General features: G+C 41.3%; 2 protein-coding genes across 6 annotated transcripts in view; one reads left to right on the top strand and one right to left on the bottom strand.

Annotated features, from left to right (window-relative positions):
* Positions 1-23,482, top strand: part of fmnl3 (formin-like 3) — a 33,180-nt gene extending 9,698 nt beyond the window's left edge. The window contains exons 2-25 of one of the 4 annotated variants that reach the window (XM_079176305.1): positions 4,993-5,076; positions 5,225-5,305; positions 5,833-5,909; positions 8,147-8,230; positions 9,715-9,823; positions 10,000-10,076; positions 10,513-10,606; positions 11,911-11,985; positions 12,114-12,224; positions 12,342-12,491; positions 13,105-13,206; positions 13,417-13,780; positions 14,674-14,760; positions 14,953-15,077; positions 15,463-15,665; positions 15,744-16,047; positions 16,137-16,217; positions 16,354-16,483; positions 16,601-16,761; positions 16,915-17,016; positions 18,111-18,203; positions 18,332-18,461; positions 20,244-20,287; positions 21,983-23,482. In XM_079176305.1, the coding sequence (XP_079032431.1) occupies positions 4,993-5,076; positions 5,225-5,305; positions 5,833-5,909; positions 8,147-8,230; positions 9,715-9,823; positions 10,000-10,076; positions 10,513-10,606; positions 11,911-11,985; positions 12,114-12,224; positions 12,342-12,491; positions 13,105-13,206; positions 13,417-13,780; positions 14,674-14,760; positions 14,953-15,077; positions 15,463-15,665; positions 15,744-16,047; positions 16,137-16,217; positions 16,354-16,483; positions 16,601-16,761; positions 16,915-17,016; positions 18,111-18,203; positions 18,332-18,461; positions 20,244-20,281 (2,862 nt within the window). In that variant the 3' untranslated portion in view covers positions 20,282-20,287; positions 21,983-23,482. Of the gene's footprint in view, positions 1-4,992; positions 5,077-5,224; positions 5,306-5,832; positions 5,910-8,146; positions 8,231-9,714; positions 9,824-9,999; positions 10,077-10,512; positions 10,607-11,910; positions 11,986-12,113; positions 12,225-12,341; positions 12,492-13,104; positions 13,207-13,416; positions 13,781-14,673; positions 14,761-14,952; positions 15,078-15,462; positions 15,666-15,743; positions 16,048-16,136; positions 16,218-16,353; positions 16,484-16,600; positions 16,762-16,914; positions 17,017-18,110; positions 18,204-18,331; positions 18,462-19,633; positions 19,756-20,243; positions 20,288-21,982 lie in introns of all 4 variants that reach the window. The other 3 variants (XM_079176302.1, XM_079176303.1, XM_079176304.1) reach the window with 3 other exon arrangements.
* A 214-nt stretch (positions 23,483-23,696) lies between these two features.
* The window catches only part of LOC306708445 (low-density lipoprotein receptor-related protein 1-like), an 81,554-nt gene continuing 78,898 nt past the window's right edge, over positions 23,697-26,352 (bottom strand). For both annotated transcript variants that reach the window (XM_079176283.1, XM_079176284.1), the window contains exons 88-89: positions 25,927-26,071; positions 23,697-25,497 (exon numbers count right to left, since the gene is read on the bottom strand). In XM_079176283.1, coding sequence (XP_079032409.1) covers positions 25,360-25,497; positions 25,927-26,071 — 283 coding nt within the window. In that variant the 3' untranslated portion in view covers positions 23,697-25,359. The remainder of the gene's footprint in view (positions 25,498-25,926; positions 26,072-26,352) is intronic.

The following is a 26,352-nucleotide window of genomic DNA, read 5'->3' as shown; positions in this document are numbered from 1 at the left end:
GTTGTACCGTAAGTCCCTTCTTCCTGCACCCCGCCCTGATGAGCAGACTCTCCGACTTGTTGGAGGTAAAGGAGGCAGTCTGGGCCTCAAATGTCTAATGTCTGATCGGCCACAGACTCTGTCCAGCAAAGTGAGCTCTTTAGCCGCCCACTTCTTTCCCTCTGATAGGTTTACACAGGCCAGACTTAGTTGTCATCAGCTCAAAGTAGATAAAAACACAGACTGTGGGTTTCCAGCCCACCAAGAGCTCACATCTAATTGAATGCATCTGCTTAGTTGGCCACTTGTAGGGTCTGAAAATTGGATTTACATGGAATAAGATCGAGCACAAAACCATATTATTGTGAATTGTTATTATTATTGGCTACAGCTATGTCCGCTTCACATGGGCTCACAAGCCACCACAAAGTCATAGAAGCTAGATTCAGAATGCTGCACGTGCATTTTCAAACGATGCGACAAAAAAGACAATAAATTCAAATCAAAATTCAAAAGTTTTACTGTAAATATTTGTAATTTTGCCTTCTCTTCCAAGCGTTTGAGACAAATTTAAATAAACTTGTTTGTTCTCTACAATAACAAACAGGTCTTCTGCAGGCCCGGTCAGTTTAGTTTGGTGTATGGCGGTGTTACATCTTATCCTGCCTGAAAGTGTGAAGCTGTGAAAGAGATCAGGGGGGAAACATCTTGTCACACTTTTCCATTTGTCTATCTGGAGTCTTCTAGTCATAAACTCAACTCAAGGCTGATTGTAAATCAGCTCGGATTAGGAAGCTGTCCCGTTTAGCTGTTGACTCTTCATGTCTGAGGTGACCGTGGACTCTGCAGCATCCCCCCTCAGTTGTGGGGGGATATGCGTGACTTGACTGCTCTGCTGAGTCCCCGATGGCTCTCCTGGACTCTCCATGCCTCCTTAACCCGAAACCTGACCCCCTCAACTACTTTAACTGTTGAGTCTTGAAAACCTCTGTCTTCCTTTGTCGACGGCTCAAATGTCTCTCTGTTTTAGAGTTTATGCCCTCTCTGTTGGCTGGTGTTACTCCTGTGCTTAATTCTCCTCCACAACTTCCTTTTACCTCTAACCAGGTGTCTCACTTTATATACTTCCCTTGGTTTGTGCATAATATTTTGACTTTTTTAGGTTATTTACCTTTTAAATATCCAATAAATGCCAACACCATGTTCCATTTAAACGGTAAACCATTTTTTCCAAGAGAAAAGCTAAATAATCTCACATTTAAGAGGCTGCAACCAACCAATGTTTTGCATTTTTTAACAATTAATCACTGAATCAAAATGTATGTTGATCGATTTTCTGTCAGTAGATCCTTTTCCTCCATTATATCGTTTTCCCCCACATTTATTTATTATTTTTCTGAACTAATTTGTGTGAAGAGATCTCTACATAAAAAGCAAAAAAGATTGTTAGTGTAATGGTATTTTAACAAGTCAGACTATATCACCGTTTAATACAGTGGAGCTTTCATTCTCTGTTTGGAAACTCGGCCTCCTGTCCTGCCTCAAAATGGGGGCCTAATGTTAGGAGCGATAGTGGTGATAATAAACCAGTTAATCTGGTTCTGCAGTGTACTGGTGTTGTGTTTTAGCCATATTTTGCTCTACACAGCACCAGAGGGCATACACTGACCCTGCCCACCAGCCATTGTTAGCCATTTTCTAAGAGGAAAAAAATAGCTCAAATGTCAAAGTATGGGAATGGCTCAGCACCAAATCAAAACAAAGCGCCACATTGAATTCTTTGTGAAGCCAGTCTCAGGTCAAACAAGAAAGGCCTTGCTGGAGGAGAGAGTATGTGGGCAACATAACAAGCTCCAAACATTTTTGGCATTTCTGTAGTATTTTACTCCTAAAATGGGCCGATGAATACAGAACTGTGCCACTGCCCCCTCTCTCCCGCATAAAACTACTTATTTCTAGCTTCTTATAAACACAGGAAGGGCAAGATTGTATCACTGTGGGAGAAAGTGAAATGAAATTAGCTAAATTGGGTTACTTGGCTCAAATTACCCAAATCTAGTCAGAAAGGAAACATCCTCTCTGCCTTTTGCCTTGACGCAGGAGAAAACGCTTCATAGCCTCTTCTGTCATCGGAGAAATACTTTTTTTTTTACACCCGTAACATTTGTAGCTTCACACATCTGCTCACGATCCCACCTGCATGTGTTTACATTACCTGAGGCTCTAACTGACAAAGAGCAGAACCGTATTAAACATCAAAGTCTCGTGTGTGTCCTCGTGGCTCGTAATGGCAGGGAACGTATTGCATTTACTCATCGTTTACTGAAATTGCACACTTTCTTCACTACTAATTCATGTTTGTATTACTGAAATCTTTTTCAAATCCAATAACAGTGGGCAGGTTTTTACTTAAAACTTTTGTTCCTTTTGTCTAAATAGATACACATCTGTGTGTGTGTGTGTGTGTGTGTGTGTGTGTGTGTGTGTCTGTTTTCCAGTAACTCAGAATAAAATGACTACAAAAGGGGACCTTGCTCTTTGCCTTTTTGCCCTACAGTTCTACTTCAGTATGCATGACTGACTAAGAAAGAAACAACAACCAAGCTTTGGGTCTGAAAAGATGCTAGAGTATATCGTGGCTTATTTTTTCATCAACGCTTTCATTCACTGTTTGCATCACAATTCAAGCCTATGAAACAATATCTAGAGTGTATTAAAGAGATCCTCTTAGTCGTTACTTCATTATGAACAAGGGTCAGTCCACTGGAGCTCAGGTGAACTGCAACAAATGATTATTTTCATTATCGATTAGATTAGATTAGAAAGCTTTTATTCCCCAGTGGGGATTCAACAATAGACATAGTTTCCACAGTGCACAACAGACAGAAGACACACTACAACGAATACATAACACCATGAAATGTCATATGAGACATGAATAACATCAGAAAGATGGTAAATCTAAAAACCACATCTAACGGTGTTCATTAAAATATCTGACTGCTTGAACAAAGGACCTTCTGAGTCATTCAGTCATTCAGCCAATTATTTTATCACTTAACAGATTAGTTTTTTTTTTCCTATAAAATGTCCAAAAATAATGACAAATGTCCGTCATGGTTCCCCAGAGCCCAAGGAGACATCTCCAAATGTCTTGTTTTGTCCGACCTACAGTCCAAAACCTAAAAATATTCAATTTACAGTGATATACAGTACGACAATGAATGACATTTGAGAAGCTGGAACCAGCAAATATGACATTGTTACTGTAAACGACAGCTGAAAACAATAATCGTCATAGTAAAGTAAAGTCATTTTCTTGCTATCGACTAATTGATTAGTCAAATAATAGTTTCAGCTCTACAGTAAATCGTTTTTTTTTTCATGGATTTCATTAATTTAGGTAATAAGAATTCAAATAATTCAAATAACTGTATGAAAGCTCTTTGAATAAGTGAATGTTTAATATGTCTGTTTTCTTTTGATAATCAGCTGGAGGTTATTATTTACTGTACTATAAGTTATCAGTAACCAGTGCCCATTAAAGTAGTGTCCATTCTATGTTAGAAATGCTCAGAGAGAGATACAGATACAGATGTGTTTTATTACGCTTCACTTCCGAGTACGAATGTCCTAAAGACTGTATCAGAGGTGAAGTTTCTCCCAGGAGAGACAGAGGAGGAGAAAGCAGCTCGAGGGTCAGACAAGAGAGGAAATTTACTGCTATAAACTACTACTATAAACAGGACACATTCCTCCTGTAATTCTGGACATCTGGTATGCATGTTGCTTCTTTCCTCCGTCCTGCCATGTATTCATAGAGCCGGTTATGTCAAAGGCCCCACATGCAACATCTCTGCACTGTTTCCCACTACGATTATAACTTGGTCAGGCATTGCAATTTGACATTTTTTTAAGGGTTTTTCTTTGTTATCTATCGGCAGTTTAAGGTTGCTGCACATGCTTTTGAGTCTGTATAATTTATGATTTCAGAAATAGACTTTTTAATGTGAAATTATTAGTCAACCGTCAAGAAAAGCAGAAGCACATTTTTTTTTAGACAACGTGATTCATGATGTGCTGGTAGAGTGAACGATACCGATGTGGAAAACTTATTTTAAAAACACTCACATGTGATGTTCCACCCTTAATTGTCAATGGAACAAGTATATTTCATTTATTTTTCCATGCATCAAACATTCCACCAGTGGAGCAATGCTCGTGTGAACATCACGTCTGGCCTGGGATGGGTTAACAGGGTGCTGCACTTTTAGAGGGTGCTGCACTTTTAGAGTTACAGCTGAAGGTTAGAAGTCAAGCTGACGGGCCGTTTGTGGCCGGGCTGCCGGGGTTCTGTTGATACGGGTGTAAATGAAGGTTCCCAGTGCAAACAATTCCTCATGTCTCTTCAAAGACAAAAAACGCTGAGGTGATCAGTTTCAGGGGCTGGCAGGCTCCCTCATATTGTTGTGTCAACCCCTGTTGACAAGCTCTTGGCTCAGTCAAGAACGTTATTAGTCAAAAGCTTGTGTCGTTGAGTTATTTTTTTTAAATGTTGTCATGAGGTCATAAAACGCTGAAGTGTGTTGGTCTCCAAACACAAATTAGAGCATTTAGGGTTTAATTTGAGCCACAGTAAACTGGCTGCCTGAGGACTTCTCGTGTGGCGTTCAAGTGTTTTTTATGGCTGGATTAGATGAGGTCTGGTAATAGGCCCGTACTTTGGTACCGGTTTGTTGTGGTTCAAATCGAGGTGTTGCCTGAACGATACTGAAACTTAAAAGTGCCGAGGAGATGCGGACCATCTCCTGCGACAGGATGCTGAGTGTCAGCACAGGAAGTGAGGTCAGGGTCTAAGTCTCCCACATTTTCGGCTCTACTGTTGAGGCCTGTAAAGTGCCAGTCAATGACACACACACTCAGTCAGAGCTGCTTGAAATAGTCAAATAAACAGAAAAGAAAAGGAAATGTGTGGTCATAAATGAAACTAATGCTTCCATCTTCTATTTTCAGAGTTCTATGAATCTGCCTCCCGACAAAGCTCGGCTCCTCAGGCAGTATGACAATGAGAAGAAGTGGGACCTGATCTGCGACCAGGTGCATTCAAAAACTCTTATTCGCAAACAACAAAAGCAGCACTCACAATGCACACTAACCTGCTGTCATTACTTTACTCATTCTGTACCAACACAGTAACGTGAGCAAACTGCACATTACAATGCTTACTCTTGTTGTGTATTTTCAGGAGAGATTTCAGGTGAAGAATCCGCCTCACACCTACATCCAGAAGCTACGAGGATACTTAGACCCCGGAGTCACTCGAAAGGTGGGAGAGTACCAATGTCCTTTTCAAATAAAGTGTCCACTTAAAGGGGAACTCCACCGAATTTACACATCGCAGTCTGTTTTCAGGTGTTGGGGAGTACTTCCGCATTTGTGAAAAAAAGTTTGATAAATCCTTTTGTGGCTGATAAACACTAAGAAAGTTGGTTTGGGCTAAAGACTACAAGTCTGTATAAAGAAGTGGGTTACCAGACCTCTGTAGCCCGCTCCTCATCTCTGCTTGAGGGTGGCGTCTTGAGGTTATATGTTAGCCAGTGCTAGCACAGCACACCCGAATCTTAAAAATGAACTATCACTGGTTGAGTTGCATTCTGGGTCCTGTAGGCACCAATGAAGTATGGACAAGAAAGAAGAATGCGTTGATTTTAATACATTTTTATTAAACTGTCTATCGGGAATCCATCATGGTGACAAAAGTGTGATGCTAAATCGGTACCCTTTCAAAAGGAACCTGTAAACTTGCACAATGCTATTTCTACAGCTAAACTCTGTGCTTTCATTGTGTTCCAGAAGTTTCGCAGACGGGTGCAGGAATCTACAAAAGTCTTGAGGGAGCTGGAGATCTCACTGAGGACAAACCACATAGGGTAATCAATACTTATCTCTGAAATGTTCCACAGATCTCTTTAATGCGTTCACAAACCTGAAGGAAGCCACATTATTGTTTTCCCGGGTAAAGAATAGTCCTTTCTGTGCTCCTGCTGCTGCAGGGACCCAGAGCTCTTTCTGGTGCCCAGATATCCCCCATTGTTCTAACTTGCCAAGCTCTGCAGCTCCACTTCATAGAGCTGGTCCTCATAATGCCCAGATGGTAGCTATTGTGCTGCCCCGTCCACTCCCCCATAGTGTTGAGCAGGAAGCTTTGTTGTGTGTGCCAGAGAGACAGGAAGCCTGGTTGACCAATGCTGAGCCCAGTGAAAAGCACAACAACACACACACACACACACACACACAAGGATACTTTTATGTTTACTCATTTCTCACAGCAAACAGTCATTTTATATTGTTCTGTCATACTTTGTCATGGACATTTGATACTGTACAGTTCACTGCACAGCTGTGTATGCGGATGTTATGTGAAGCCTTTCTAGTCTTTATCTTCACTGTCGCAGCCGTGATCCTTGTCTTTATAATCTGATGTCACACAGATACTTTCACATAAAGAATGTGCTGCAGTGACTTGCCACTGAATTCCCAAACTAAAAGAAGCCTGTTAAAAGACTTTGGTTTTCCATAGCATTCGTTGAGCTCCAAGAATAACTGGTATTGTAATAGGCCTCGTCAATAAAGGTCCGTTTCAATGCGTTTCCCAGAAAGACTCGCAGGCAAAGAAAAAAGAAAGCTATTTTCAGAAGACGTTTGTGGATTAAGTGTAATCGAGGCCGGTTTTGTGCGTGTCTGTTTCCTGGGCCCGTTCCGATGTGTTATTCCAGAAATTGCCAAGAAAATCTGAAATAGCAACTGGTTGGAGAGGAGTAGAGGGAGGGAGCGAGAGAGGAAGGAGTGAGGGGTCAGAGGCAAGGAAGGAGAAAGAGGAGGGAGAGGGAGGGTGATGTTAGACAGGAAACTGATGATCAAGCCAGCCTCCTTGTCCACCCCTCCTCTCCTTTCCTCCTGCACCCAATCTTCATACTGCTTTGTTTGCTTTCCTCAGTTCTTCTCCTCACCTCTCTTCCCTTTCCCTCCCTCCCTCCGCTACTTTGAGGCTCTGATTGCTTTCCTGCCGGACTCGCTATTGGCTGACTTTCATCATAACCAGCACCCCAAGACTATTTTAAGAACCTTTTACCCCAATCCTGCCCCCCCCCTGGAGTTCTCTGAAGACGTGGGGAGGAGGTGAAGGGGGTCTGTGGGGGAGGCAGACTAAATACTGTTGACTGTCAGAGGTTGACTTGAGCTCAACTCCTTCAGCCATATGCCCTCCACATTCTTTCACCCATCGTAATGGGAATTCCTTTGTTTGGATTTGTTTCTCTCTCCAAAAAACTGGAGTTAAATGTGGAGTCTGAAGCCTCGCTCTGGTTTACTTTCCATGACATTCCTGCCAAGTTCCTTTCTTCAGGGGAGGGAAGACCCCCCCCCAGAGCTGCCTTAAAGGATCATTTTGTTTTAATACAACATGGGTTTTATTTTTTGTTGTTATCTCTATCAAGTATGATAACATCTTTCCTGCAATATTGAAGCAAGGTGATATTGCTACAACAATAAGTCAGACGGGGGGAAAAGACACAAGCTGTCGTACAATCAGACCGGTTGTAAGCAGGTTTAAAGTTTACCCAGATTACAGAAACTATATCATTTTAACAATTAACTTGGTCAGAAGGTAAAAAAAAGGCCTCAATCGCATATTCTAGAGCACAATGTATTGGCATTTAATGTCTTTTTTTGTCCAACCAACCATTCAAAATCTGTGTGAACACGCATATCTAAACATATGATAATATGAATACTCATCACTCATCTATCTATACATCTGCCTATACTTGGGCTTCCATTTTGCTATAAATTCCTTGTAATTACTTTTAAAGAACTTTCAATAGATGTTTGGTTGAATCCAATATTTCAAGTCATTACACCTAATAAGAGAAATCAATATTTTAGTTATTATTAATGATAGGGAGGATGACCAAAACAAGACTTTTATTGATACAACTTTATACAGATCAATTCTTAAACTACAAAATGTCATTTTAGAAGGCTTTTTTCCATTTCCTCTTTGTTTTCCTGCATAAACAGGTAAAATGTAATCCTAAAGGGTAAAAGGATAAGGGTGTGTTCTTGATTCGGTGCCCTGCTAACCCCTCTGTGTTCCCATGCGTCACAGGTGGGTCAGGGAGTTCCTCAATGATGAGAACAGAGGACTTGACGTCCTGGTGGAGTACCTCTCCTTTGCCCAGTGTGCTGTCATGTAAGTACTTTTATTCAAATATGCTTTATACACACACACACACACACACATCATGACTGTGGACAAAAACCTTTCCTAAGGAACTAGGTTGGGCAGTGGATTCAGCTGCTGGGTTAACGCATAATGTCCTGTGGAGCCTGTAATAAACTGCTTGTGCATCTAAAAATTGCTCTTGGCAAATCGCACTCTTTGAACTGTTTGTTTGCCTTGTTGCATACTTGGCAAACTAAATGTGTCTCTGTGTATGCTACGTGGTGTAGTGCTGAGCTATACCTTGCCTGAATGGGGCGGAATCTCTGTGCTGAGCTTTATCATGCAGCTCGACGACGGTTCTTGTGATAACCCCTGGCTCTCTACCAAGCTGCCTTGCTGACCTAACCTCCCCCGTTCCTCTCCTCTACACCCCCTGTGCCTCTGTGTCGGCTTGTGTGTCTGTCTGTATGTGGCCCAGGTTGGATTTTGAGGGGCTGGAGAATGGGGAGGATGGCTTCTTGGATAAAGCTAAGTCTTGGAGCAGGTCCATAGAGGATCTGCACCATTCCAGCACCCAACCCTTCTGCAACACACTGGTGCGCTCTGCCCGCCAGTCTGTCCTCCGGTACGTATTGCTAAGCTAGCTTCGCCGCTGTTATTGCCGCGCTGTGCTACCTTTTAATGCTTCAATCGTGTATTAGCATGTAAGCCAGTTGTTTCGGTGCTGTTTTATTTTAGGACGATGCCTGAATGGTTGATTAGTTATGTTTTGGCTGACCTCTCTCTTGACCTCAAGGCTCTGCACAAACTCAATAAGATATAGTATCAGAGATAGATACTAAAATCTTTGACCTTTTGCGTTATGAGTCTCTCTTTGTTAATGGTCCTCCCTCATCTGTCCAGATGTGCGTGTGTCTGCACTGTCTTCAGATGAAAGCCAGCTGTGAGCTGCAGCATGTGTTGGACTGTTGTCTTCTTCATCACTGAGCCACACACAGACAAGAGATGAAGAGACAGAAGACGTAAAGTCTGAAAAGAGAAATTTAAAAAGACAAATATTTCAAAAGAAGATTAAGATAACTGCTGAACATGTATAATGTATTATGACATTTGTATGTATATGATTCATAAATGCTGGATCACAAGACACTGTAAAAGCCTTTTACAAACTGCACAAGAAAAGTAATACTATGTGCACATGATGACTGGGCAATCCAGTTACATAATAGCAGTCTGTGTGCAGAGACCTCAGTCTGTTGACAGCAGCAAGGAAACCAGTTATCTCCCATGATGCATCTGTAACCTCAAAAGCCATCTAAGTTTTTTCTGTCAGACCTCGTTCTCTGTAATTTTCTCTCTCTGCCTCTCTCTATATGACACACTTAAAACAAGAGTCACATGACTACCAGAAAAAAATCAAACAAGCTATTGTTAAACACTAAATCTGTAGTAAAACACTGTGTTTGATTATTAAATCTCTATCTGATATTAACTTCTGCCATCCGTTGCAGCTATGGCACGGTTTCCAACACCAAAACCATCAAGAACTCCCGCCTTGTGAGCCAAAAAGATGATGTGCATGTATGCATCATGTGCTTGAGAGCTATCATGAATTATCAGGTAACACCAACACTCCACCACACACAATCTGACACAATCTAAACGTGAGGATTATATGTTTCCTGTGCAGTCAAATGCTCTATATATTCAAAGGTTTATCTCACCACATCCTGTTATCTCTCTCTCTCTCTCTCTCGCTCTCTCTCTCTCTCTCTCTCTGTGTCTTCTTCATGCAGTATGGCTTCAATATGGTCATGTCTCACGCACACGCAGTCAATGAAATTGCTCTCAGCTTGAACAATAAGAACTCACGGTAAGAACGGAGGGCCCCCGTCTCCATAGACGCAGGGCTGGGTCAAACAATTGGGGAAACCCTGCAGCCAGTTCATATGATATGCCTCTCATTCTCCATGGGGCTCAGCTTCTCTCTGAAGTCAGGGATCAGAGCCGTATATACAGGCCGTTAAGGAATGTTTACTGAAGGAAGATTAGTGGTAAACCGCTAGCGCTGATCACTTCATAATGAAGGCTAGGAGGGTGCACACTTAAAACACTATAAAGACCTGCCCTGCTTCACACTTCAGCATGGATTAAAGATTTCAACTCCTGTATATTTATTAGTATAGTTTTCCTTCATTTTGAGGACGTTCATTCTGGTAGCATATATTTAATCCCCCTTTAATCTGAGAGTAAGTGTTTGCAGTTGAACTTCATCCAGGTGATGTATTTTGTGTTTCCTATACTTCCAGGACGAAAGCTTTGGTCCTCGAGCTGCTGGCTGCCGTCTGTCTAGTCCGAGGAGGTCACGAGATCATCCTTTCAGCATTTGACAACTTCAAAGAGGTGCCTAAAGCAATGTCTTCATGAAACTTGAACTGTTATCATCTAAAGTTGTGCTGCTAATATTTGGTGGTAATTCAAGGCTAACCCTGTGAGACGACACTGTGCTAAAAATAATCTAACATTAATTAAATTGCCACCATTTCCCAAATCCCTGGTATGCATGAGGGCATAAAGAACCAGTGTAGATGAGTGAAAGTGGAGGAGCTCTCATCTCTTCTCAGATTTCATGTCTGCTGAGGTTGTAAGCAAAGCTCTACGGTGGCCTGTCTGAGGTCATTAGTCTCATTAAGACACCAGATGTGAGCCAACCTTGAACAATGATAAGGATCAACTCCCTGGTGGGAGCAAGTAGACCACAAAGGTTTGCTTAGCCTCTCGGTTTCTGCCTACTCAGTCATCTAAACACCGGAACAAGACAATTACCTCGCAGTCAAAAAGCCCCAGAGAGACGCAAGAGCGAATCAACCCACTAGTCAAAACAATATGGTGTTTCTGTAGTACTATTTTTTTTTTTTTATATCATACATTAATACAAGTGTATTTTTGTGCAGGAATTGGGCTAAACAAAGTCGGTCCCATGTCTCTATCTTCCCCTGGCTTTCTTCCCATGAATTATGATAATAAGAAGGGGATGTTTTTACAAATAGAGGAAGCTGTCCTCTGTACATACAGCTAAACTCTTGTTTTATCCAGGAATGTGTTTCATCATAACAAAATACTGTATTATGTTATGATTTGTCACATTAATTAATATAATGTAGTTGATTCATAGAGGACTTCAGAGGACCTCTGATGTTTGTTTTGATATATATATATATATATCTTTTATTTTGTATTTATTTTATTCTTATTGCATCAACTCAAGACACAACAGAACAACCCACAAACATAAAGGGAATATGATCTTCTTGACAAGTAGAAATAGATAATAAAATAAGTAGAAATTTTAAGGCAAAAAAAACCAATGGTGCCCATTTCTTCATAAAAACCTCTGTTTTTAATTAGAGCTTTGCTTTTCTTCTCCATGGTGCAAAGCAACTTAATGTCTTTTGTCAACTGTCAATATGTGGAGGTTGCCCCTTTTAGCAGGAGACTGTGATTATTTCTTAATCATTCATTAATCATTATCTTTTAAAATTAGACAAGGAGTTTTAAAATAACTCATTTTGACCTTCCATTCAGATTCTCTTCATGTCTTTTTGTTGTTCTGTGTTAAGTTTTGAATCTTTCCTCCATTTCAACTGAAATGAAAATATCATGAAATAATTTCATTCCTCTGTTTTGCTGCATCTTTTGCCTTTTAGGTGTGTAAGGAGAAGCATCGCTTTGAGAGACTGATGGATTACTTCCGCTGTGAGGAGGGAAACATCGACTACATGGTAAGATAAGCTTTGCATTAAGGATGGATGCTTTTATTTTGGTGTGAATGTGGGTCCATCTTATTATCTATCCAATTGAATATATTTGGTCTAAAATTGATCTAAATCTGTCTGTGTCTGTGGTCCAGGTTGCCTGCATGCAGTTCATCAACATTGTGGTGCACTCGGTGGAGGACATGAACTTCAGAGTCCATCTGCAGTATGAATTCACCAAGCTTGGACTGGATGATTACCTGGAGGTAAGATGACGATGCTGTTGTTAAAATGGGCGTTCCAAACAAACATCCTCAGGCTGACACTATTTGTCCAGTGGGTGTAGAGCATCTCTAATACTGATTCCTTCTCCCTCACGTCAGAAATGTAAACATACAGAGAGTGACAAGCTGTCGGTGCAGATCCAGGCCTACCTGGATAACGTGTTTGACGTGGGTGGTCTGCTGGAAGATGCGGAGACGAAGAATGCTGCTCTGGAGAAGGTGGATGAACTGGAGGAGCACCTGTCCCATGTAAGTGCACCACCTAGTCTGGGCCACCAACACAGCTCTCTGGGCCCGTTTATGAGATTATTGTGGTTCACCAGCCGTGTACTTAACTTGGCTGTTTCTACATGGTGATTAAAAAATCTACTCTGTGTTTGCATTTCACAAGTGCTTCAGAATAATGACGGGGTGGAGAACACTGGAAAATACTGTGCGTGAGACAAGCGTAATATTGTTCTTGTGTTGGCTCATTCATTTTGGGCAGTTGCCTTCGTATCCCACACTGCTTTGCAAAGACATTCTTCTCATAGAAAGGTCGTGGGCAGCCCTGACATCACTCTAAGAATTTCATAACAAACTCAGCTCTCAGGAGTCAGGAATGATGGGGGAGGATGAGGGTGGAGAATCCCTGTGAATTCCTATGCAACATGTGTAATCTGTAAATCAAAACTAAAAGCTGTGTCATGCTCTTGCCGCGTCATGCTGCTGGGTATACCTTATTTCTTATTGATGATGCACAGTGTATAGGGGAGAGAGTGGGAGGGAGTGGAACTGGGAAAGATGCCCGTGCTGTGGATCAATTCTTGAATTCACCTCCTCTCATCCCTCTGTTGTTTTATCTCTCCGTCTTCTTTCCCAGGTGACGGAGAAGCTGCTGGAGGTTGAGAATGACACAATGATGAAAGTAGCCGATCTGGAGAAGGTGCTCCTTCAGAAAGATAAGGACCTGCATGCAATAAGGGTAAGCCGTGAGTCGTAATGATGTCATATCGCTTTGCCTGCCTCGCATCAGAAAGGCTTCACCTCGCTTCACTCTGTTAGCAAAGATCAGTTTCAGATGCATGTTGCTAAATTGCTGTGATAGCAAATTAGGTCAGCAGGAAACAGGATGTTTCTTTTTCATGTATAGTCATTGTGTTGTTCTCTTTATCGCCCCCTGGTGACTCTCCAGGAGACGTACGAGTCGACCAACACCCAGGTCACCACACTGAGGAGGGTAATCAAGGAGAAGGATGCCGCCTTCCAGAGACACTTCAACATCGAGAGGAGGCTGCTGGAGCTCGAACAACAAGGCACCATCCGTTTGCACAAGAAGGCTGATGGAGATATTGCCATCGAGCCGCTGGGTATCGGGGGTGGTGTTGGGAGTAGTGGCCTTGGGATCCCACAGGGAGACATTAGGCAGCTCTCTTTGGGTTCAACAGCTGGATTTACCGAACCAGGAGGACCAGACACCAGTTTACCACCAGCCAGTGAAGCCCCTCCACCTCCTCCTCCTCCTCCACCACCTCCTCCTCCTCTTCCCTCAGCCTTAGGTGATGAACCATAACTCACAGTGATTTTTGTCTGGTGACACATATCTGTAAAAGTTGAGCTTATTTGACGATACACCGTCAGAGGAGATCTATTTTCGTTTCCCCTTCTTGTTCATCCGTGCCAAGCCAGGTGATGAGTCACAGCAGTGGGTTTCTGCCCCAGACAGGAAAGGGAAATGCAAGTTGTTTCCTTTGTGTGTGAGTGTGCAGACAGACTATAGCACAAGAGAAATAGTACCAACTGTTGGAGCAGTTTTCAGCTCTTTTGGCAATTTTTGTTAAAGGAGCAGTGTGTAGAATGGGTGTTCGCAGGCATGGAATATAGTATTCATAACTATGTTTTTAGTAGTATATAATCACCTGAAACTAAGAATCTTTGTGTCTTCCTTACCTAAGAATGAGCCGTTTATGTGTGAGATGGGTGCTATGAGCGGGTCCTCCTCACTGAGTCTGCCATGTTGCACCGCCATGTTTCTACATTGGCCCAAAACGGATAAACTAAACACTGTTTTTTCGTGGCCTAAAGGCCACAGTCATTTTCCGACACGTTTGGAAAGGGATTGGTTAGCAGAGGGGTTTTCACTTAGTTGCAATTTGCAACCTCCCCTCTAGGTGCCACTAAATCCTACAAACTGCTCCCTAACCAAGAAAGAGCTTCACTAAGATTGAAAATCACCTTTGCTTGAGTGTAGATAACAACACAGAGGTTACAAATCATATAATACAGGTTCATAGTGAATTAGATTAACTATATAGAGAATAATAAAGCTTCGCAAAACACAATAGATCAAAGTGATGGTATAGGATTGATAAGAAGAGTTTTTGGAAAAGATCACTTTTGTTCAAGTGTTCTAGTAAAATGCATTTAACATTTTCTTGTACATTGATTGAAGGCCACTGTGTCCCACCACCGCCACCTCCTCTCGCTCCGCCTCTGCCGGGTGCTTCTCCATCAGTTATCCTGAGCGTGGGTCTCTCAGGTGAGAGCCGATATAAAATTACATTATTGTTATGCATCTTCGTACAATTTAGCTTTCTGTTCCACTGCAGGTAATAGAGCTAAAGATAACACACATTATAATGCATGTATAAGGCTTTATAAAACTCTTTATGAATGTTTAGAATCATGCAAAACCGATTTTTACGAATAACACTTTAATTCTCGACTACAGCTATCCGAATCAAGAAGCCCATCAAGACCAAGTTCCGCCTGCCAGTGTTTAACTGGACGGCCTTGAAGCCCAATCAGATCAACGGCACAGTCTTCAACGAGATTGATGATGAACGTGTGCTAGAGGTAAATCAAGCAGATAAAACTGCTAAAATGTCCCTGAACACATCATTAATATTAAATACCCATGTTAAGATTTCGGGGGGGAAAGAACATCCTAATTTGTACTAATTATTTACACTCAAAAGCTCAGGTTAATGGCTAAATCCTGATTGGTGCAAGGAAAAACATGACATCACCCTTTTCCAACTGTGCCCCACCCACATCAAACCAGTCAGAAAAGAGACAAATAACAGATATCTCTCATGTGAAATGACCAAAACTGTTCTAACTCGGTCAGAAAATAGTAGAAGTCCATCCCTCACAGTAAAAGGCTGATTGAGAAAATGTGTTTCCATGACCTCTTTAATATTAGTTCAGAACAAATAAGTAAACTTTCACTCATGTGCAGGAGCTGGATCTGGAAAAGTTTGAGGAGCTGTTTAAGACCAGAGCCCAGGGTCCCATTGTGGATATTTCCTGCACAAAGAGCAAAGTAGCCCAGAAGGCGGTAAACAAAGTCACCCTTCTGGACTCCAATCGCTCCAAGAACTTAGCCATCACACTGCGAAAGGCTCACAAGACCACAGAGGAGATCTGCAAAGCAATAGAGAAGTAGGCACTTTTCCTGGATTTCAAATACTTTCTGAACCATAGACAAGATGGTAACTAACACATGTCGTGTTTACTCAGGTTTGATCTCAAGGCCTTACCCGTCGACTTCGTGGAGTGTCTGATGCGTTTCCTGCCCACGGAGAATGAGGTGAAGGTGTTTCGCCAGTACGAGCGTGAGCGGCGTCCACTGGACCAGCTGGCGGAGGAAGATCGGTTCATGATGTTCTTCAGCAAGATTGAGAGGCTCACGCAGAGAATGAACATCATCACCTTTGTTGGGAACTTTTCTGACAACATCAATATGCTCACACCCCAGCTCAATGCAGTCATTGCTGCTTCTGCCTCAGTGAAGTCTGCACCAAAGTTGAAAAAAGTGCTTGAGGTAGGAAGTGTTTATTTGACCGGTGTTTCTATATCAGCAGTGTTTGTATTGATCATGCATATTCATTCATTCCTTTGGTGTACTTCTAGATCATCTTAGCCTTGGGGAACTACATGAACAGCAGCAAGCGAGGCTGCGTTTATGGCTTCAAATTACAAAGTCTTGATCTGGTGAGTATTAATTACATAGTCGATTTTGGAGACATTTTTCAACTGCTCAGATAACCAATCAGCAAAATAATATGCTCCACAGTTCATTTGTGCAGTGCTTTTGCTGATATTCCCATTCATTCCTATTGTTACACAGCTGCTGGACACCAAGTCTACAGACAGGAAGATGACGTTGCTCCACTACATAGCTCTCACTTTGAAAGAGAAGTACCCTGAACTGGCCAACTTCTACAATGAACTGCACTTTGTGGATAAAGCTGCAGCAGGTGAGTTCAGCATTATGAGGCTATATTAATAGAAATATTCAGTGAAATAAGAACACTATGCTCATATACTTTTGTATTGCTGTAAATAAAACATATTCCTTGTTGGCTGTACAAAAGTATCTCTGGAAAATGTGCTGCTGGATGTTCGAGAGCTGGGGAAAGGCATGGACCTGATCAGGAGAGAGTGCACTCTCCATGACCATTCAGTCCTGAAAGGCTTCGTCCATGCCAGCGACACACAGCTAGACAAGCTGCAGAAGGACGCCAAGACAGCAGAGGTATCAAACACTGTCCTCACCTCTTAACCTCAAAGGGGAAACAAATGAAAATAGACATGAGACATACCTCTGCCCCAGATTCAGCTCACTGACCTCTTACACACAACCAATCATGACTGAACGGTGTTTACGTACTGTCCTTCCCGTTTCTAGGAAGCCTTCAACAATGTGGTGAACTACTTTGGAGAGAGTGCCAAGACAACTCCGCCCTCGGTGTTCTTCCCCGTGTTTGTGCGCTTTATCAGGGCCTACAAGGTGAGGACACGAAGCAGCATCTTTCCTCACTTCTGCACTGACAGGGTGCAGCTTTCTCTCCTGGTCGGATGGGAAGTTCCCTGGTTTCAGACTTGGATGTTGTCAGTTTCAGCGAGAGCAGAACAGGGCAGAGCTTTGGCTGCCTCTGTGCCACAGGACGTGGCGTATAGTCCGAGGCCAAATAACAGGAAAAGCCAGCTGGGTCTGACTCCAGAGCTGCAGCTGTGGTGTTTAGACTGGTTCTTCCCCCTCCCTCTCCCTCCTGTCCCTCATCTCCTTTACCCCCGGACAGCCTCGCCCTGCCCCACCACACAGCACATTTCCTGAGATTGTTCTCAGTCTGGATTTATGGGATCTGCTTAAGGAAATGTGCAACAGAAGGATTTCTGTGTCCGTACGTGTGTCTGTATGAGTGACTTAAAGATATAGTTTGACATTTGGACTCCAAGTTGGTCCAGGGGAGAGAGAGGAGTAACCCTGGTGAAGAATATGAGGAGTTGAATTGAACCAGAAACATAAAATATTGAACTGATTGAATTCAATTTGACTGCAAAATCACTACCGTTCTGACAACAACATACTAAAAATAATAACTTGCGTCCTTTCGATGAAAAGGACGCAAGTTAGTTGAGAAAAGTTGAGAGTTCGATGAAAAGATCCATACCACTCATATCTGTCCCTCACATATATATTTGTTTAGGTTTTCAGCCAGCAGCCGCTTAGCTTAGCACAACAACTGAAAGCAGAGGGAACCAGCTAGCATGGCTTTGATTGCGAAAGAGCTTTAGCAAATGTTGTTAACTTTGGACAGTCAGTCTAGCTGTTTCCAACCTGTATGCTAAGCTAAGCTAATTGGCTGCTGTATCAATATCAGCTGTATCAATCTTTTCATCAAACTGTGTTAATCCCAAGATGTCGAACTATTGCTTTAAAGCACATGTGTTGTATGTATAAGTAGTTGTGTGTGTCCTGTTTGAATTCCACTTTTGACCTGTTTTCTTTATCTGTAAGAGGCCACACAAGTGTGTTGTCTTTGATTTATTTGAGCTTCTGTCTTATGTTGCAGACTGGTCACGTTTTTCTCTTCTCAACAGGATGCAGTGGAACAAAACGAACAAAGGAAAAAGCAGGAGGAAGCAATGAGAGAAAAGTTACTGGCTCAGGAGGCTAAACAGCATGACCCCAAGGTACAGTCAAAGTGCATGCAACTGAGCTGAATGAAGTCTATCAGATGTTTACTCAGTGCTAAATAAAGCTTTGTGGCGTGCCAAAAAGCACAGTGAACAGTACAAATATCCTGTCCACTGGTTTACAGGTCCAGGCCCAGGCCCAAAAGAAGAAACAGCAGCAGCATGAGCTGATCACAGAGCTGCGCAAGCGGCAAGCCAAAGACCACCGGCCTGTGTACGAGGGCAAAGATGGCACTATCGAGGACATCATCACAGGTGGGCCAGACAACTCCCTAGAAAGACCCCATGTGGGCGCCTGTAGCCCTGGTCCTCCCAGGTCGAGGATGACTGTGGTCATTCACTGCTCAGCTCCTTTGAAGTGCACCTTGTGCTACGTAGTCCAGACACAACCACATCTGGAGCACAGCACATAGCAGCACAGCAGCCTCCAGTTATTCCATGAAGTGATGTTTAGTTAGAAATGTACTGCACTAAAGCTGTTTGGCTTCAATATGAAGACTCTCAGACAGGCAGTTTGACTCCAAATGTACATTAAATGTAGTGTACATAATCTTTATTTACAGGGTCCTTCTTCAAAGCCACTCTGTGTAGATTCTTTGATGAGATTATAGTTTATTATGACTGCTTTTGTTTGTAGAAAAATGTTTGGGGACTATGCAAGTGTCTCTTCTGAATATCTACCACAATGTGTCGCCAAAGTCAAGACATTTTGAAATTACACATAAAGGGGCTTTAATTTGATGGAAAAAAAATCTGTATCTACAGCCTCAGGATAGCACCAAGCTAACGGATGTTTTTGTCATGATAATTAATATAAATAATATATATGTTGTATTGATTTTTTAGTAATTAATAATGCTTCTATGCCACTACAGCTTATTATGCAACTGATGTTTTTCCGAGATATAACCAGTGTGTTGTAATCCGATAACGCTTTACTTTAAGTCACCTTATTTAGCATTCATAAGCAGTATACAAACATTTAATACATTGTTTATAACACACTAAAATGTAGATGTATGTAGCTATAAGGACATTTTATAACAATACAGGTTTTTTTTTTAGCTATTTGTTTATACATCAGCCTCCATTTATAGGTTAGTTATAGTCTTGGACAAATACATTAATTAACACTTATATCAGGTTCCAACTACATCAAAGTGTGTTATAAACCTTCTATTAAACGTTTTTGTAGTGCTTATAAATGCAAAATAGGGTAAAATGTTGCTGCTAATTCAGTTGAAAACCTTTCCACATAAAAGGTTTGCTTCCATAGATCTGTGCTACATACGGTACAGAAATAGCACCGTTTTCTTTACGGTCTCCTGAAAGAAGTTTGAAGGTGGTCCAGTGTTTTTTTTTTCTCCCCCAGAAAGGGCAGTGTCTCAGGTGTGACATGTTTTCTCTCCCTTACCCTCCTCCCCCAGTACTGAAGAGTGTGCCCTTCACAGCCCGCACTGCTAAACGCGGCTCACGGTTCTTCTGTGAAGCCAACCTCTGTGACGACGCCAACTGCTAGCCCCTCCCCCCTAATGCCAAGGTTATCCAGGTGTCTCTCATACGCCTCCTGACCCCTCTGTGCATGCAGCATGATCCCTGTCACCCACCCAAACCCCCACCAACCACTGTGAACTAACTTGGGCCGTCATTTGGTTGTTTGTGTTCTACTTCAGAGGATTCCTCTTCGGTGATAGGAGTCAGCCAAACCTCTTTGCCTGGCGAAAAAGTTTTACAGTGTGTCAACATATTTCTTCCGTGTGAAAAATATGTTGATACTCTCACAGTACAATCAGCCATTACTGTGATTACGTTATCACCATGCATGACACATGTGAAAGGCTGTGCATTATTACAACATATTTATTTCACAAAGCTGAATTTAACAATCATAACATGAAGAGGTTTGGCTAATTTACTGTTTTTTTTTTTTTATCATCGATGCCTTGTTCCATTAAACTAACCTGTTTGGTGTTTGGTTTCCTGCTAACATGTGACTCTTCTTTCCTCAACCACCACTGTTCATTCTATCCCCTCCAGCTGAAAAGAAGATTAATGACAGTATTTCCCACTCCTAAGAGAGGGTAAGGAAGGTAGCCTGGCTGAAACCTGGCCTGCTTGGCCCTCCAGCTCCTGTGTGCTGCTACAGTGATGTCAGCTGCTTCAGCTGCTTCAGCTGCTTCAGCTAGTGCTTTGGAGGCAAAAAAACAAACAAAAAAAGGCTTCACAGCACTGAGATTTTGCTTTTACAACACAATAGTTAGAAGACGAGATTACTGAAGATTAATTAAGAAGCGACTTACACAAATACAGTATCACTTGCCTCAACCGCTAGCAATGAAAACATGAATTCACTTATTTCATTTTCCACCAAGTCTTTGCATCAGAGACGAAGTCTTTGTGGTATTTGAAGAACATTATTGTTCAGTTTAAATGCATAGCTATACCATTGAGATCATCATCATCATCCTCCTCCTCACCCCCTCCAATTATGTGTTGCATGTTGTCCAATGTTCATTTACTCTCACCTGTCAACCACGTCCGTCATGTTTTGTCTTTGCTAACTGTCATTCGCAGTGTGCTGAACAGCTGTTTGGTCAACAGGCTCTAGAAAAAACTGTCAGTCAGATATAAATTACATTTTTTTACAGAGCTGAGAGGTTTTCTGTTACTTTTGTCACAACCAGCTTGATTGTACACAGCAGTTTGTAGAGCTTGTTAACCATTTTACTGTAACTGTAATAATTATGGCTATTACCAAAACCTTGAATTTCACTGTTTTGTGTATCACTACTACCAGTTGAAATTCAAGGTTATGGCAATGTGTCTGTCAGTGTTAAGTCTGTACTGTTTATGTCCCTATTTGCCATTTTGATATTTCTTATATACAGTAAACAAAGTAACTGCAGAAGTTATTGCAGATATTTTATGATTATTTGACTGAAATGTAGACATGTAAACTCAATTGCCGGTTTATAAGGTACACTTAGCTAATGCAGCCGTCCTACAGTTATTCCTCTCTTCATGATGGTTATAATTTTCAGTTTTTGTTGATTCAACTTCATGATCATTTTGTATGATGTTGTTTGTGGCGCTGTTAAACTGTATTGCATGATACAGAAAGGTGTATTCTCCGACTTTTATAAGACATATTATCTTTGAATTTTTATGACGCTCTCCTATGACTGTTTTAAGACTTGTTTATTCCATACTATACTATGACTTTTTATGAATTTATATGAGATTCTATACTTTGACTTCTTAATTACTCTTTCCCTAGCATACAAAGTTATGACGTTTTGTGATATATTTCATGACTCACTATATTATCACTTTTTAAAATATGTTTTTCCTGCCATATTGAACTATATTATGACTTTCTTTAAAACATCAGGTAAATTCTTATAGCTCCACCATCTGGGCAAAGTGCACCACATTCAACACCCCACATCCTTTGGTCCCCAGCAATACACCTGCCTAGTATGAAGGATACAAGATTCTTAAAATATGCTAAGGACATACCCACAGACAGACATAGTGTCTTTGCTTTATAGTTTCATTGGGTGAATGTGGCGATTAGATAATTAGGTGTACCTGATAAACCGGTAATTGAGTGCATGTCCTCTACATAATGGCTTAACACACTCTTAGCACTGTCTAAGAAAGAATAAGTTAAAGTTAAGTCAAGTTGTAGCAAGTTTGCTTATTGACCTCTGGGTCCTCTAACATGTGTGTCCCCCGTCCCCGTCTCTGACCCCTCTCTCCATACCTACTCACAGATCTCCGAAACCAGCCTTTCCTGCGAGCTGATGCGTTGATCCGGAGCGGTTGGAAAAGACCCTAAACCACTTATTGGTCACTTATACTCCCCTCCCCACTATAACCTCCCTCCCTGTGTCCCGATGGTCTATCTCAACCCTGAGGCTGCAGATCACAAAGACTGAAAGGAGGGACAGGACAGAGCCCTTGTTATAGCTGGGTAATTTATTTATTTATGGAGGACCTTTACAGCCACTTTAAGTGAGCAGGCATCATTACAGAAGCACAATGGGTTACTCCTGTCTCACTGCAAAACACAAGACTTTCCCTGCCCTGTTGCCACGGAGAACCAGGGGGATAACTACAAAACAGGTGAGGTGAGTTGAGGACTGGCGGACCACAGAGCAGGAGGAACTTTGCTTTCACAAACAAAGCGGCTGCCAACATGTGGATCTTATTCCCAAGACCGTTAATTTCCTCAGATTATGCAGTCGTAGCAGGACTTAGACTGGAAGTCAGCCAAGGGAAGATGCCAACTCTGCTGCTGGGATGATTGCCCTGAAGAGACATGCGAAACCTTCCTCCAAATAACAGAAGCTTCAATATAATGAGACATTTGGGGACTGTTTTCAAACTTTAAGCAAAGTCAACACATTCAATCAAGACTAAATATTGACTAATTACATTTCAATCACATTTTTCGGTAGGAAAAAAACATCAATTCTGCTGATTCTTTTGGACAAGCTAGCCAAACCAAAATGTCTCCAATGCCTCATGTTTTGCTTAAGAAGTGCCTTTTTTGTATAAACAGTGTTATTTCTCTTGAAGCAGCCATACTTTGTTCATTCTACAGCTTTCACTTGTTTTTTTAAAAGATTGTATTTTGTAATGCCTTGTTCTATAACAGTAGTCTTATAATACTGACAACAATATCCAGAAGTTTAAATTTCCAGCTTTAAAGTCTTACAACTAGAAGGTAAGGGGAATAATGATTTTACGATTACTTTTATTTACCTCTGGTGCATCAGTGTCTTTAAGCTCATAACGATTTATATTTCTTTGTGCCTTGTCCAAGAAGTTCTTAAAAACTGAATGTTGAAAGCCATGACAACACTTTCTGTCACGCTTTAAGTGGCATTAGGGAAGTGACAAATGTATGAAGAAGATTCCACACGGACTGCTGATTAGGGGCCAGATGACGTTAACCTGCTATAGACATGGTTCTGGATGAAGGATGTATCCATTTCTATGAGGTCTTATGTTTTAAAATTTTATTTAATCTCCGTTTTAATAGAGATTAATCTATTTCTCCGAACAGCTGTTGAAACTTACATAACATTGGCATAAAGGGAGCGATACATCTTTACACTACTTCATTTGGCTCAACATTGTATGAGACACTATTCTTTAAGTATTCATTTATGTACATTCAAATCAAGAAACTTACTTTTTCGAAGAAATTATCCATATTGTCTATTGACTGAAAGATGACACTTCTTGTTTAATAAATAAGATGAATAATGTAACTGCAAGACCAAAGACTGTCATTACACCTCAGGAGTATGAAAACAAAGGCTTTCTTTGATGACGCAACATTCAAAACAAATGATTCCTACATGTTCATGTTTTATTTCAAAGGAAACTTGATGTTCACTTGAGACGTACTCCGTCAGAAATAATGAGCGATTGCTTTTCCCCTCCATCTCTCCAAATGACGGACAGAGCCACTGTACATTTCTACTATAAAAATCCATTTAATTTCTTATATCAAAAAGAAATGGAATCATAACAAAACAATCATAACCACAAATATCCATGTGGGTTTTTGCCACCAAAAGAAATTCTCCAACTGAAAAATGATTGTTCTAATTTACATGGTCAGGTGAAAATCTAACAGAGCAGGATGTAAAAAAAAGACGAAGTGATGAATACCGTTAACAAGTGAGGGGCTAAAACAAGAGTTTCTTCTAGGTTGGGTGTGTGAGGGCACTATGCAGAGTGATATAGCAGGTGAGCTCAGTTAAAAGCAGCGTGGTGAGCAGTGAGACACGGAGAGCAACACTTTTAAGACTAAAAACCAGTTTGACTGACAGACAGATGGTTAGCGTTAACAGCATGGCAAAGGAATTAAAGGAATGCTTATCAGGGAGCTGATTAGTCCCCTTCTTGGGAATGCACTTAACAATGAGCATTAACCTAAATTACACATCCATGTAATTGCATACAATTAAACAAAACAAAAATAAACCAAACAATCTCGCACAGAAGTACGTACCATTAAACGGTCTCCCCGGCCTTTCCTGAAAACACATTTACAATCAAAAGACAAAGGAACAAAAGCCAGATGCAGATTGTTTTTCAGTGATGACCGGATATTCACAGAAGCTTGCCGTCCCTCAGTAAAAGAACTTTCTCGAACAGTTTCAAAGCAAAATCCGACTTCTGTCCAGAGTGTCCAGCAGGAGACTAAACCAAGGCCACAGATATCCGTCCCAGACTTCTCATCCTGGAATGTGGACTTTGTTACAATCATCTTCATCCAGCACACTCGCACACTGCCATTGACTCATTCATTGCTGACACAAAGAATGTCAATTATACAAAGACTTAAAAAAAACTTAAGTACAGACTGCTATTTGTTACTGATGTTTGTATTCCTGGGTATATTTTCAAGACACTTTGTTAATAGGTTTATATATATGCAAATATATATATATAACTTTAGTCTGTGCAAGGAGTTAAAAGACAATCACTTGAATGTAGTTCTTTGAGACAACAGAACAAACACCGTCTGATGCAGAGTCCTCCATGTGTACGCTTCCCAGCCTCGGCCTCCCTTTAGACCTCCAGCAGCAAACGTACATGTACACATGAGAAAGACTGAGCCGAACCAGCGTCCAGGAAGCATTCATAGTGAGCACTGGCACGTCTCTCTTTCATGAACAACAAAGACTTGGCAACGTTTTCTAAGGTGGAACAATAATATTTTTTTCCTCCCCGATACCCTATAATTCATACAAAAATAAAAAATTCAAATTGTTCCACTGCCATTTGTATGTCTCTATCTTTTACATTTGCACAGAGGTAGTGGCTATATGCGTGAGAGGGGAGGGAGAGTTGTGAGGAGGAGGTGAGCAAAATTAAAAAGAACTGAATAAATGTCTATAAAATGGTTCCTTTCCGTCACCAGAGAATTTTTTTTTTTGTCAAAGAACAAAATATAATACTGCAATCACTTAAAAAAAGTAGTCCTTCATTTTATACATTTTATACAATGTTCTCCTTTTTTTTTGTTGCTTTTCTTTTCACTTGTTAAAAGGCATAAGATGAGAGATCTCATTGGCTCAGCACAGGGTTGGGCAGGGCAATGTTGGCAGAGTTCAATCCATGCCAAGCTCTACGCCAGCGGGTCACTCATGTCCTCGTCGCCCTGGGAGAGAAGCTCCTTCTTTTCATCTGTGCTGGCCAGAGAGTTGCGGCTGTTGTGGGCGCCCATGTACAGGGTGGCATACACTGGGTTGGTGAAGTTGGTCGGCTGCGGAGCAAAGAAAATTACATGGTGACTCAAAGGGCAAGAGAAAGGCTGAGATTCGTTAAATGTGGAACCGGTATTTACTGCATGTTGTGCTTAAAAAAAGGTCAGGTCATTAAAATATAATAAAAAAAACATGTTGTCACTTACAATGGTCAGCTCATCCAAATAATTCCAACCAATCATTTCCCTTACCACTAGAACCCATGGGGTAGTTTGGGTTTGGAATTTAGGTTGATATGTCCTATGGTGTTTATAATGTAGTATCGTGTATTGGCCTGCTCTGGGACATTGTTTTAGGCGGCAGAAGTTTTCAAATATAAGTGGATGAAACTTAAACTATCTGTATGGCTATTTAACACTAGGAGTAAGTGAGAAGAGATGTTTTCTGTGAACTCATTGTTTATACAAAAACGCTTTAATCTGCGTTACCTTGTCTGGGTCCAAAGCATAGTCTGAATCCAGGAGCTCCCCGGCGTCATCGTCAGGGTCTCCTTCATAGATCTTATAGGCAGGGTTCCCAATCTCAACATTCATGGCTCCATTTGTCATTCGGTGATGCTGGAAGCCCTTTGCACTGCAGACAGATAAAGATAAATAAACTCATAAACCATCAAAGCAATTAACTAGAAGATCATGACCTATATTTTGAGAGAAACCTTAAATAAAAAAAAAGGCTTGAAAAATATCACAACGTGGCATAAACCAGGTACTGACTCATCAGCAACGTACAATTCACACAAGACAACATATATTAAAAGGTTGTCAAATAAGCTTTCGACAAAAGCTCATTTGATCAAACCCAGAGAATATATACGCCAGCATGTCTAGAGTGGAGAATGCTGAATTTTCACATTG

This window comes from Pholis gunnellus (assembly GCF_910591455.1).
Source record: "Pholis gunnellus genome assembly, chromosome: 2".
NCBI lineage: Eukaryota > Metazoa > Chordata > Actinopteri > Perciformes > Pholidae > Pholis > Pholis gunnellus.
Note: the sequence above shows the minus strand (reverse complement) of the source record. Positions and strands in the feature narration are given on the sequence as shown.